Raw genomic sequence first — 14846 nt, 5'->3', positions numbered from 1 at the left:
TTCGCTGTATTTTTCACTGAAAAAAAAACATCATCCATACGCAAACAATTCTCAAAACCTCAGACCTTGGTACACCCCCCCCCCACTTCAAACATTGATTTCTCCTCTTTCACCCCACTGACTGACACTGAAGTCACCAGACTCCAGGCACCCCACCATCTGTCCCCTTGACCCGATCTCATCTCCTCGGCTAGCCAAGGCGGAATCTAAATTCTGAGTCCTGATTTTGCTAGACCTATCTGCAGCGTTTGACACTGTCAATCACCAGGTAGTGCTAGCAACCCTGTCATCTCTAGGAATCTCAGGCTCTCCTCTCCGCTGGTTCAAATCCTACCTATCCGGCAGATCCTTCAGGGTGTCATGGAGGGGCTCGCTGTCTACTGCTCACCACATAATCACTGGGGTCCCTCAGGGATCGGTGCTTGGACCGCTGCTTTTTTCCATCTACATGACATCCGTGGGACCCATCATACGGGCACATGGCTTCTCGTATCACTGTTATGCTGATGACACCCAGATCTACATGCAGATGATACCACTATAGCAGCTCGCATAACAGCCTGCCTAGACGCCATCTCAGCTTGGATGAAAGACCATCACCTTCAGCTAAACCCTACCAAGACAGAAGTTCTCTTGTTTCCAGCACATCCCACAGTGTAACACGATCTCACCATCCAACTTGACAATACCACACTCACTCCTTCCAAAAAAGCCAAGAACCGAATATTTGATGAACAACAGTCATGCCGATATGCCTTTTTCAACATTAGAAAGGTTAGACCATATCTCACCGAGTATGCGGCACAACTCCTTGTCCAGGCCCTGGTAATCTCAAGGTTGGATACTGCAATGTTCTCCTAGCTGGTCTTTCTGCAACACAGAACACAGCAGCACGCCTCAACCATCAGCCCAAAAGGGCTCATGTGACACCCCTTTTCATCTCCCTCCATTGGCTACCGGTTGAAGCCCATAGCAGATTCAAGTCACTAAGGCTTGCCAACAGGACTATCACTGGATCTGCAACGGCATACTTTCACACCCTCATACACCCCATCAAGATCTCTGCGTTCAGCGAACCAGCAGCTTCTTGTATTGCCTTCCCAGAAGGGCAGTAAATCCCTTTCCCGCTCATTCACAACTCCTTCCTGGTGGAACATTCTTCCTAACTCAGTCCGGTCAACCACATCTCTCACAACATTCAAAAATCTACTTAAAACCTATCTGTTCTTTCAATACTTGACAGACAAGTGAAACATAAAAAACTCTTTAACACTAACCCTCTCTCTTTCTCTCAACAGGTAGTGGTCTAGTTTTTGTTGAAACCAGTAACTTTTTATTGGCACCTATTGTATTATTGCTCCTGTATGACATATCACTTATTGTTCATGAAACCCTTTTATAAGTCGCTTTGGATAAAAGTGTCTAAAATGACTAAATGTAAATGTGAAAGGGCCTTTCAGGGGCGCATAAAAATTGTTAAACGGACAAACAACTCTACAACTCGCGTTTCCTCTCCGCTGCGATATCGTGGTGAAACGGATCGCGGGATGGTCCGTACGGAACGTGCTCTGCGGTTCGGAACGGACCGCAGTTTCAGCTCCAACGCGCTCTCGCTCTCTCAAGTAATTTATCTGGACGAGTACAATATTAAAGCGGTTTCCGATAAGAAAAACGACGCTCAGAACTGCTCCGTCACACAGATAATATTACAACAACAACAACATCCTGGTATGTTAGTATATTACTCACATACTGATCCTAATCAAAGCAACCTCCTCGGGGGTTATTTTTAGACGATCTTTCTCGTCTCCAATGTCTCCGCTGGAAAATATCTCCAAAGATATCTGACTGAGTATATCTGCTAAATATAAAATTTATATATAAAAAATACGGAATATTCACAAGTCAAACAAGGACAACAAGCAGGGAAGTTTAACAAAAATAGTAATGGCAGATGGTATTCAAACCAGTAAAATATACAACAGTGCAGATGTAAGAGCTTATTAATCCGTTTAAAGTGACAAAGAGAGCAGGCTTTGTTTTTCTTGTTGTTGGGTTTTCTATACCAAACTGGACGGCGCAACCTTGAAGACAGGGACCCCTCAGCACTGGATACATTGGCCCGGTCAGTAATCCATCCCATTGACCCGGTCAGTTAATCCATCCCTCTTGACACGCCCAGTATAGATTGACAGATCCCGGATGCTTACACGGGTCACCGCAACGCGACAGCGGTCCCGTCTGGTTTAGGTTAGACCTGGGCTAAAAGCTGCGTCAGACAGCGCACCACTTCTCTTTCGTGCTTGTAAGAACAAAAGCACAAGTTTATGCAAGAAAGCACATTTTGTCTAGTATTTTTGCAAGCATAGTCTTCAACGAGTTAAATAAAGTCTTAAATTAAGGCAAAGAGTAGTGGAAATAGGAAGAGCATTAGACCTGCTATGAGCGGCAGTTTTTAAAGGGGCCGCGTTCTTAAGCGTGTTTCTCTGACTCCAGTCAGAAAGGTTAAAGAACCTGTTAGACAGGTAGAAAGGGCACACTTATTATAATGGGCTTGATATATATATTTTAATTAAGACATTTGCAAAGCCAACAATAATAGAATGTTGGCTTTCAGTCATAAAATGATGGTGTTAAAGAAATGTGTAGTTTCTACATTATTTTGGAGATAAAATGTGAAATTATTAGAATGCAAAAGTATATTTTAAAACATAAAGGTGGTGTGTGATTAGTGTTTTATCAATTGACAATATTCACTATCCGTGTGCGATTAATCATGATTAAAATATTTGTTGACAGCCCTAATTTAAATATATTATTTAAGCTATGTAAGAAATCTGTGATTCTTATTCTTTGTGATGCTTTCGTTGTTGTATAAAATGGTTAAATAGAACCTAGCCAGTGGTTCAACATGGATTATACACATATGCAAGTACATAATAGCACATAATATCGATATATTATTTTACATCAAATGTTTAGATAATATTAGATACATCTGTAATATGGTAATGTGGCACTACACAATTATCGTCTAAAGAAGAACGGTTAAACTCCAAAGATCTAGCATAACACCACCCTGTCGAGAATACAATACATTTACATTCAGTCATTGAGGTAAACAATAGAAGCAATTGGACCAACATAAGGACTACAAAAAGCATAAGTGCAGTAAAAACATGTCTCATATAGCCTACCACAGTATACAAAGCCAATGTTTTTAAGGATATAGGAGTAGAACAATAGAGTAATAGGCCTACAAATCAATTAGTGTCCAAATATCATTATGAACCATTATCAACTGCTTACTATTAAACCCCATTACAAAATGCCTGTGTGTTTTGGCCACAATATTCAAATGTTCTAATTTACTGGTTTTCATCCGCCAAACATCACACCAATAGAAGCCGACACATTAAGAGTAGGGACCATTATAGTTCCCATTAAAACCAATACAATTTCCACTTAAACCATTAGGATTTCTGTGACAGTTTACAGTTGTTTGTTTCAACAGGGTTGGTTTTGAAATGTCAGCGCAAACTCATAGTCTTGACATCATTACGCTGTGTAGTGTGTGGATGATGGGTGTTGAGTCTGCATAGGATGCGCTGTTGTCAGGGAGAAGTGCAAGTCACCTTCACGCGGTTGGCTCACGAGCCCGTGTCTAACGCAGACGTTCACACAACCACACCAACCACTGACGGCGGTTCCGATCCCAGCTTTACAACGCCTGGCCGCGAAATTAACAGTCCAACCGGGAGGACGGAGCGCGGGCTGTTATTTATCGCCGTCGTTGGCGTGAATGAGAATTTGCAGAAACGCTGAGATGATGACAAAGCCGATGATGGGTTTATCGCTCCGGTGAAAGCGGGCGCTAAAGAGATTTAATGCGCCTCTGAATGCATTAACCCCGTCACCGGCGGGCGCAGGCACGACAGGATATCTCGGCGTCTCCTGCTCGGACCGGAACGCCGTTACACCGTCTCCTGTGAGGTTTCCCTGGACTGTTTACCCCAGCCATGGCTCTGGTGACTCTTCAGCGCTCACCGACACCCAGCGCCGCATCATCAGCCAGCACGAACGCGGGGGAGGTGAGCGGAGGCTGCCGGCGGAACAAATGCGTGTGTAAATAGCGCTTAAAGAGCTAATGTTAGCCGGACCTGCTGCTCGAGGAACATTCCTCAAACGCATCGCCTTTCTCACTTTGCTCACATATCATTTTGTCATTTGCAACCGAGTACAACCTGCTTTGTCAATGAAGTTTTCAGGCAGTGAGTGAGCGAGTGTGTGTGTGTATGAGCGCGCTCGTGATGATGGGGATTAAAACTCGGCCAAACAACCACACCGTACTAGAATAAAATAATGGCTGTCTCGTTAAAACTGTCAGATGACCGTGAAATACATTTGCGTTTGTTGTAAAATAAGGGGCATATGGTGCAATTGTGTCATTGTTTAAAGTTTCCCTATACCTTGCATTCGTGTTTTCGTCATTTGAGTGTGGGTGTGTTGGTCGCTAAAATCACAATTATTGTAATAATAAATGACGTGCTCTGTAATGAAACAGTCGAGAGTCATTTATATTCAGCCACACCACAAAAAATAACACACTGATACAATGTTTACTTGAATTAAGTCGTTTTGGGTAAATTAATAAATGTAAATGGTTGAACCACAATATGGATACTTCTGACCAACTGAGCATTGACAGTCCTCACAGTACACTGCAGTGATGTCATACAACAGATACTCTGCCTGGTGACCAATCATGGGCCCCAGAATATTGTCACGTCTCCCCCCAGATTTGTTGAGCTTGCTTATCATAGAAACAAGCCAATAATATGCTAGACTACAATTGTCTAAAATGACATTATTATCCATCCCTAAGGTGTTTCATTTTAAAGCATCCTTAATCCATACTAGCTATTTTTACATAGATTTACTTATATGAACATCATTTCAAGGCTGTTGTACCAGGAACTCTTTTAATTCAATGCTTATTTTTTGTCAGGATTTGGGCAGTGAGGATGATCGAAAGGCAAATTTAAGGTCAGTGATACTGTTGGGATTTATTCGTATGTTCACACTTTAATGGTTATAATTAATTTTTAGCGTGTTTGTATTTGTTTGTGTGGCCTGTTTCAGCTTAAGTGAAAGCTTCTTCATGGTAAAAGGGGCAGCACTGTTTTTACAGCAGGGCAGCAGTACACAAGGGCCCAGATCACCAACCCATCACAAAAATGCTGGTACTACTGGATTTCATATAACTTCTGTTATATTTTCTTGCAATTGGTCATAAAACTATCGTCTGAAATGTTGTTACGGTGCAAATCTGTTTCTTTTTTTGTCTGTGTGTTTTAAGGTGATCTACCGCAGCATCTACAAGTAATGATCAACACCCTTCGTTCTGAGGACAGAATTCGACTGGTAAGTGACATAGAGTTTGGTTCATTCTGCTGATCGAGCAGTATAAGTCTACTGCTTTCAGTGTACATACATTTAACAAACATGGTCTCCATCAACAGGTTGTAAGGTTAGAAAGTGGGTGGACGGATCATGTGCGGTACTTGGTGGTTGTCTATACAAATGGCCGTCAAGACACTGAAGAGAACATATTGCTTGGGTTGGACTTCACAGATAAGGACAGGTAGAAACATGATACAGTGTATAACTAAGTTTAAGGATTCTTAATGAAGCCCATTGCACATTGGGTCCGAAATTTGCGTCCGAAATATCCGCACGTTACAAAATAAATATGGCCATATGTTGTGTCAATCACAATTACACACTGCCGATATTTTCGTCCATCATAAAAAAATTCGGGCCGGGTTAGATTTTCCGCGTTTTTCGCATCCATCAAGCATTTTAAGAGGCCTTTTTAACAATTCAGAGACATCGTACAAACGAGAGCAAAATACAATAAAACGCATACGAAAATTTCCGACTGTATGTGCAAAGACCTTGACACTTACTGACCAACATATATGTGTTTTTGTTGTAGTAAAAGTTGCTCTATTGGGATGACTCTTCCACTCTGGAGTGATACCAAGATCCACTTGGATGGAGACGGGTAAATATACCGGTTCACTACCTGTGAGGCATCAAAAGATTCCTTCTGCTGTTGTTTAATAGAGTCCATCAGGCTTCATCCTTATTTCCTCAGTCTGTCTCGACAGGCCAAGTTAGGGAAAACAGGGATTGTGAAAGTGTAAATGGTGATGGTCATGTTTGCAGATGTGTCAAGTTGTGGATCTGTTTTTGCATTTTTCCCCACTGTGTAGAAAGATTTGATCACAGAAGGTTACAGTGTGTTTTCATTGTACAATAAACTAAATAATCTCAAAAGATTCCACTTGAGGATGTGACCCTTTAAATACAGTCCAAAACCAGCTTTAGTAATACTCTAGGCTAAAGGTGCTTGTTGAAATTTATTTTGTTCATTAAAAGGTCTATCTTACATCACCTGCCACTGGATATCCCATCTGTCAACCTGTTAATGGATCCCGCATTTAAAATGACCAAGTAATGTGTCCTTAATGTTATGCGTACAGAGAATGACCTCAACAGGTTTAGTATGAAATAACATATTTATGGTCATTGTACATGTGACCTGGGCGGCCTGCTGGCAGACGTAAAAGTCACACTGTACAGAGATAATTTTCCGCTGGCTTGTGGTGTAAAATTGTTCCATTGCCCACCCCAGGAAAGCAGTATTGTCCTTCTATATAAACGTCAATATTGGCAGAGCTCATAATTTACATTCCTTAACTGTTCTCTCTTTTCTCCCAGAGGTTTCAGTGTGAGCACTGCAGGAAGACTGCATGTGTTTAAACCTGTGTCAGTCCAGGCCATGTGGTATGTTGGCTTAAAAATGATTTTAATAATTAGCAATTTCGTAGAGGAAGAAAATGTTAATATTCAGATTTAGGCTCCGGACTCCATTTTATATATGCATGGTTTCACAGACAAGGCTTAAGACTAGTCCCAGACCAAAATGAATAGTTTTTTCTCAAGTTGTTTAATTTTTTTTATTAAAGTGCCTTACATATCCTAATTTCACTAAGGTCTAGTCTTGGCTTAAATTAAACTGACCATAGTGTGTTTTTTCTCGCCCACTGTAAATTGAATTCATTTATTTTTGTTATTTATTTAAAATCAAATACATGGGCTTGTATGACAGGTCTGCAATTCAGGTTCTGCACAAAGCATGTGAGGTGTCCCGCAGATACAACTATTTCCCAGAGGGAATGGCCCTTACCTGGGTGGGCTATTATGAGAGCTGCATCTCCTCAGATCAGAGCTGTATCAATGAGTGGAACGCTATGGAAGATCTGGAGACCCCGAGGCCTGATTCGCCATTAATGTTCTCTGATAAGTGAGTGATGAGGCACTTCGTCACTACAATAAAAGATTAAGGAAGAATATATTACCTATAGACCTAAAGTCTCTAACACGGCAGAAGTCAAAGGGATATGTTCAATGGATAGTTCACCTAAAAATGAAAATTCTGTCTTTATTTACTCACCCTCAAGTTGTTCCAAACCTGTATAGATTTCTTTGTTCTGCTAAACACAAAGGAAGATATTTGTAAGAATGTCAGGAACCAAACAGTTCTCATATGTCATTGATTCCTATAGTATTTATTTTTTCCCTGGTATGACAGTAAATGGGGGATGGAATATGTTTGGTTACTGACATTCTTCCAAATGTCGTCCTTTGTGTTGAGCAGAATAAAGAAATGTACAGGTCTGGAACAACATTAGGTTGAGTAAATGATGACAGAATTAAAAAATTTTGGGTGCACTTTCCATTTAAATTATTTTTTCATACTATTCATAGGCCAACTGAGAGAGAGAGAACAGAGTGTATGGTCAAAGCCAAACTCAGAAACATAATGATGTTTCAGGACCTGGAAAATATTACTTCCAAAGAGGTACATGTGATGTAATACTCAAAGTATTTAAGTGATGGTTTACATAAATTCATCATCTCAACTCGAGTTGTGTGGAAATGGCTTTGGAAGGAGCATTAAACTTTATGCTTTTAATTCTGTAGATCCGAAATGAGCTGGAACAACATATGAGCTGCAACCTCAGGGAGTATAAAGAGTTTATTGACAATGAGATGCTTCTTATCCTTGGCCAGATGGACAAGGCTACACTCATATTCGACCATCTGTACCTGGTAAAGTCTCCAAGTCATCACGTGGCATTTTTCTTATTGATGTTTTGTTAACATTTCTTTAACGTTTGTTTAACAAAAGATGCAGCAAATAAGAAAGCATTAGAAATTAGTAAATATATGAAGATTTCCTTAATGACAGGTTGAGAAAAAACAGCCTTTACTAATGCTTTGCAATCCTTTCACAAACAATTTTTTATCAATCCACTAATGTATGTTTACAACGTAAAAAAACATTGCAATTGACTGGAGCTTAAAGGCTGTAAAGCAATGATTGTTTAACATCTTGTCCATTTCAGGGTTCAGAATGGAACGCATCCAATTTGGAGGAGCTCCAAGACTCTGGGTCAGTGTTGAGATATATAGCTACCGAGTGTACACTGAGCTAAGATTATATTTGTATTTAACACCGATCAGCACTGCAAACTAACATTGGTTTGTTTTATGCAGGGTTGGGTATATCCTTAATGTCACAAGAGAGATTGACAACTTTTTCCCAGGTACCTTTTGTTATCATAACATCCGCGTTTATGACGATGAGACCACGGATCTGCTAGCACACTGGAACGAAACTTACAACTTCATAGTTAAAGCCAAGTGAGTTTATTTTTCAAAGGTTTGGGAAAACTGTGTTCCTGTTATTGATCTTTGTACGCACAAGCCCATTGGAGTTTTAGCTACCTAATCATACAAATCTGCGTAGAACTTCAGTTATTTTTTTTACTGTTATGGATGCCCTTTATGTCTTTTGTTTATAGGAAAAACAACTCTAAATGCCTCGTACACTGCAAGATGGGAGTGAGTCGGTCAGCATCCACTGTTATTGCATATGCCATGAAGGAGAACGGATGGTCGCTTGAAGTGGCCTACAATTTCGTCAAACAGAAGAGGAGTATAGCACAACCAAATCCAGCTTTTATGAAACAATTGGCTGAATATGAGGGTATTTTAGATGCAAGGTGGGAAAAGCCATCATTCATCATTTATTCACTGGCATTTACATTTGTTCATGTTACAGATGCTTTTTTTGGCAAATCATCTTGTTTTTTGACATTTTAAAGTAACTTGTTAATCATTAGGATGTGAAAAAAAATATTTCCATGCTTGTTTTGGGTATTGTTTTAAAAAGAACAAAATACATGCCGGTGACCAGGTATGCTAACATCCATTACCATTCTTTCTTGTCATTCCAGCAATCAACGACACAACAAACTTTGGCAACCAGAGGGTGACGAGTATTCATTGGAGGGCCTCCAGGCTTCAGGTGGCAGTGGCGACCAGACTCCTCAATTTTCGTCACTGTGCCCTGATCAGGAGGACGCCGCTTGGTGTCACGGAGGAGCGAGTGCCTCCCCCTGCTGTGGAGACGAGCCTACAGACCATCTCAATTACAACTACTACTTCCGGCGGCTCTCGGACACTGCCCTGGACAGCGAGCCCTCCACGCCAGTCCGAGGTCCTCCTCTTTTAGGCATGGAACGGGTCTTTATTGAAATCGAGGATGTCGAGAGGGATGCGTTGTTGGACGATGAAGGCTTCCCCTTGGCCCACCTGGCCCTTCCCGGGGAGGGCACAGCAGCTCAGACCTGCAGCCGCCTGGAGCCTCTGGAGGACATGCGCTTGCGGCTGGAGTTTAGCACGGTTGAGGAGGAAGACGAGGAGGAAGCACAAAAGGAGGAAGCGGAGATGGCAGCATTAGCTCGTGGTGAGGAGACGCCGCATGAAGACGATGGCCTGGCTAACTTGAACCGCTTTAACAACGAGAACGCCAACAACAGCAACAGGCTGGCTGGGAAACGCAGCTGCCCTTCTGGCTTTGACGTGAGTATGACGTCTTAGCTGTAGTGGCAGCTCTCCTGGCTTATATAGCTCAAAGAGCTCTTTTCTGTGAATCCATCCTAAACGCTTTTCTTTCTCTAAAGCATCCCGTACTCTTACACCTTTAAAAAGAACCTAACCATGCATTCTCCCTGCCTGTGTGTATCCATCGGTTTAGGACAGTGCTAGCATTGGAAACCCCTTCAAAGTGAAGCCCTCATATCAGTCGTGCCGAGACTGCCTGCGCCTGCCTGGCGGCCGCCGCTGTGAGCGTCGCACCCATCGCCTTAACCTGCCGCGTCACGCTGGCCTGCCCAGTATCTCCATGCAGGCCCCTGGAGGAAAGCTATTCCGTACCGCCTCCATCAATAAGGTGCCTGCCCCTCGGCATCACGTGTGCAGCAGGCACTGCCAGTGTACTCGCTGCTCCAACAGGGCCAGAGCTTCTGCGGTGGTGAGCTTGAAAACTTACCGTAAGCAACTCTCTTTGCCTACGAGCAACAAAAACCTTCCTCAGGATTTGCGTTGTTCCTTGGAGACCGATGACATGGAAAGGCAAAATATGGAAGAGGCTGGGAACAAGGACTGCAACAGCCCTACAGCAGAGCTTACCCTTCTAAGTCTCAGTCTGGGTGCTGAGAGGTTTTCGACGGAACTCAAAGAGACACCAATCCTTCTACAGACATCCACGCTGGTGCACCAAAGACTGGAGCAACTGTCTGGTCCTCAGTCAGAACAGATGGACTTAAGTGTACAGAACACTGCCACAGAGGACATGGAAGTGGATGAGAGTACCATCCCCAACATGTACCCTGCTCAGCGCCGTGGATCTAGTGAACTACAGCAGACTTTCACACCACGCTCCTCCCCGCAGAGTTCGGCCCTGACACGGAGCTCCAGCAACGACAGTCTGCAGAGGATACAGGAAGGGCTGCCGGGCTTGGTACGTCAGCGAGCCCAAGAGATCGAGACTCGTGTGCGGCTCGCTGGGCTCACTGTGCCCTCTGAACTCAAAAGGTCTAACTCACTGGCTAAGCTAGATGATTTGGCCATCTCAACAGAGGACCTTTGTGCCACAGTCGCCGTTGACAATGAGCGAGACTGCGTGCAACCCTCTTGCTCTCCAAAGCTCTCTCTATCTCCAAGTGTATTGCAGAGCTTGAAAAGCTGACTTCTCAAAGATGACAGAACCGCTTTCTCAGTGAATGGTACCATGACACACTGGAAAAGCCTTAAAGCCATTGATAGCTACGATGGAGGCCCATGCTGCAAGACAACTCATGAGAACAATCAGGCCAGGGATGGACCTTCTTTCAGAATCCCTTTACATAACTGCACTGCATTTCTCATATGTCTGTCTGTGCTTTGACTAAGATGTATAATAAAGAAGCATGATAAGGCTTGGACCTTTGTTCATGGCTTTGTTAGTAATGCTTTCCTTTTAGTAGACAGATTACCCATCTGTTAATGACGTAATCCACACCTGTCAAAATCTTTATTTTCCTAACTCCTCTTATCAATTTGTGTTGAGTTGTTTGTTCAGATATGTGTTTGATCTCGATGATTTATGTTTGTCTAACTTAAAGGGATAGTTCACCCAAAAGATGAAAATTGTGTCATCATTTTTGTTGATATTTGGAAGAATCTTTGTATCCAAACGGTTCTTCCACACTATTGACTACTATAATAAGAAAAAAATCCACTTTGGTAGTCAACTGTTTAGTAAACCACTTTTCCTTTTAATATCATTCAGGTGTTATACAAATTTATACAGATGTGGAATGACTTATGTGTGAGTAAATGATGACAAAATGTTAATTTTGGGGTGAACTATTCCTTAAATATTTTTTTTCACTTTTCTTGTCAATCAAAGATGTCGATAAGTTTACATTTGACTGCCCAGTTTATTTGCCAGTAACTTTTAGCTTATTGTTAAAAATTAGAATAAGAAGTAGAAAATTCAGATTCAGATAAGGGTTCACTACATTTTCAGAAAGAAGGTACAAAAGCTGTCAAAGTTCCTAATATTTAAAATTTAGATTCAGATGTTTAAATATATATATATATATATATATTTGGTACCAATATTGAGGTACTAATATACACTCTTCAGTTGTAAAGTAAACTTTTTGAAAAGACACCACCCCAGGGACAGCTTTTGTAACTTTTCTGGGAGTTTGGGGACACGTTTCAATATAGACCAGTTAATCCTCATGTTGTTACCAACAATGATCCTTAAAGAGTTAACATTACAATGTCCTTAAAATGACATTTCATGCAGTATGTAATGTTTCTGTGTGTGAATGTAAGCAGTCTGCCAAGTTGTAAAGCTGAAAGTGAACAAATAACAACTTATTGGCCTGGGAAAAAAAAGAGTAGACTCTGACAAGTTGTCTGTCGTTCTAATTTCAGTTCGGGGTCGGATTGGCGTCACTCAGTGTAATGCCTGCCTACATTCCATCTGTGACATTGCACGTGGTAGAATACCAATTGAGATATTAAAATTGTTTAGAATTTGTGCAAACAATTATCACATAAACTAAGCCGCATAATTTTTGAGTATCTCCAGTCAAAAATGCAAAATTACTGTGTTTCTTAGAACTCTCTATTTTGCTTCCATTCTGTTGTTTATGAAAACAAGATCTGAAATGCTATTAGCACATAGCACTTGTAATGTAAAGAAGCTTAAGCTGTTTATTGTACAAATTGCAACCTGTGATGTGCAAAAAAGGCTTCAACAGCAACACATTAGTTCGACAGTCATCTAGTTGACCAGAGGATGTTAAAATATGTTACTAAAATCCTTTAAAGGTGTCTGCAAAATTGCTATGAATAATAACATCTAGGTTACTCATAATGCTGTATATTCAGTGTTTACAGGCCCAAGCAGTGTTATCTCATATAATTGAGGGCGTAGAGATTTATCAGAGCTTATCGATTTATTACCATTCATTGTATTATTTGTGTACTGGACAATTCAATTTTGCTTAGTGTTCAATTATTCATTGAGCCTTTTAATGAGTTTTATGTGAGTCTATATGTTATTGAACTGTATTGTCTACCAAGGTTTTATTATTTTTTTTATTTGAAAGATTTACAATATGCAAAGTGGCCTGTGCAATAAGTATAAGTGAGAATCATTTTTATCATTCATTTATTTTACTGAATAATGTGAAAAGTAGGTTTTCATTCTCATTTAGAAAGAAATGAGAGGTGAAAGAGAAGCACCTTGAGAAAAATGTGAGTAAAACATTTTTGGGGGGTTAAGTCCACATTGTCCTCCAACAGATATTAAGTTTAATACCTATTTTAAAATTGCTATTGTGAAATTGGCCTTTCTGTATTGTCTTTTTAATTTATTTTTTCCATTAGTTTAAATATGAAAAATATTATTTTCGCCAAGAAAGATAGCCTCCCAAAGAGAGTTGATGTTCTGCTTTTTGCTCATGGCTAGTCGTACCTCGCTCCCAGCTACTGCTGCTGATTTGAGTTCTAGATATTGTTTTGATTAAACATGCAAGTGCCTTAACTGTTGCCATTTGCAATCAGTTGTCTAATGATTTTTTGTAAAACTGCTTTTTTTCCTTCACCTGGCTATGGTCTGGTCTCTAACGATACTTTTAAACAAACAAATATTTGTCTTTTCGTTTTGATACTACATTTCCTATTTTAATAGAGGAGACCAAAGTAATTTATTTGTTTTCATCTTTTGACATGTTTGAACACACTAAACTGACAATAACATCAACTGGAAGATTGTCATTAGCCCTGCCTAAACAGCTTGTAAGTGACCTGGAACATACATTCTTTATATATTGCACATCATTTGGACCATTTTAAGTTCCGCTGCACTTTGTTTTGGTAATAATGTACTGTACAGTTAAGTATAGAAATAAATTGTTTATTGTCTGCATCAGAAATGGATGAGAAATGTATTTATTTATAGCATTTTGTTGAGTGGGAATTAGTAAGGGGAAACTGTGTTGAAATAAAACCCGTGTTTAAGTACTATGAACTTGATGTCAATGTATACTTAAGGTGTTCTGGAGAACTTCACTGGGATATTTTACCAAATGAAAGCAAACTATAATGGTAAATTGTTTGGCCTGATCTTTGAATGTAGCACTGTCTGAACTGTAATTCAATTAGACATATGTGATCCTAATGTCACAAGACCCGAAAGGATTTCGGCAGGAGCTCAAAAGGACTGGAGCTAAAAAGACAGAAATTTTCGTTTTTTAGTACAAACCAAATGTCAGCATCATTGTTACGTTTTATTTTTATTTTCTAGGAATACATCAACATGGTAAGACTGGTGTTTTCTATTATTTTCTATTAGACATATAGTTACAGTTGCATGTCTTGGTATTTGTAAGTTATGCTAAATGTATTCATTTACTTGTCAGAGGTAGATTTAAATTTCGTTTATTATCCTTTTTAATGAGTAAAACATGTTTTTGTTGTTACAAATCACTCTTGTGCTGTTTCCAGTAAAAAAATTCTAACAAGTTTAACTTTCTTAAACGCAATATATTCAGTTTAGTAGTAGAATTACACAAGACATTAAGTCTTGCCTCAAGCATACATCTAATAAAAGTAAAGCTCATGTATAATACATAAATTACAACTAAAAAACAATTTGCAACTGGGTTAATATTCCCCATAAAAAATAATTTCAAAATTAACAAACATTCGTTTTTTGGTAACAAATGAACTAAATTTCTCTAAAACAAGACATGCACCTTGTTACAAGGATGTACAGACTTTAATTGGAAAACTAGACCTATTTTTTTATTTATTTATTGCCGTGCTGACAACTGGAATAGTCTGTTAAGAAGCTATTCAAATCT

General features: G+C 40.1%; 1 protein-coding gene across 1 annotated transcript; it reads left to right on the top strand.

Annotated features, from left to right (window-relative positions):
• Window positions 1–2798: 2798 nt before the first annotated feature.
• ssh1b (slingshot protein phosphatase 1b) lies at window positions 2799–13990 on the top strand. The gene is made up of 15 exons (XM_056745540.1): window positions 2799–4091; window positions 5009–5046; window positions 5143–5243; window positions 5360–5424; window positions 5523–5644; window positions 5999–6067; window positions 6787–6852; window positions 7178–7372; window positions 7837–7930; window positions 8053–8181; window positions 8478–8524; window positions 8629–8775; window positions 8937–9137; window positions 9372–9999; window positions 10175–13990. Exons 1-15 carry the CDS (start codon window positions 4020–4022, stop codon window positions 11165–11167), a joined length of 2967 nt encoding a protein of 988 aa, XP_056601518.1. The 5' UTR covers window positions 2799–4019; the 3' UTR covers window positions 11168–13990.
• The last annotated feature ends 856 nt before the right edge of the window (window positions 13991–14846 follow it).

This window comes from Triplophysa dalaica, chromosome 4, assembly GCF_015846415.1.
Source record: "Triplophysa dalaica isolate WHDGS20190420 chromosome 4, ASM1584641v1, whole genome shotgun sequence".
NCBI classification, from domain to species: Eukaryota; Metazoa; Chordata; class Actinopteri; order Cypriniformes; family Nemacheilidae; genus Triplophysa; species Triplophysa dalaica.
This window is presented reverse-complemented; position numbering and strand designations above follow the sequence as displayed.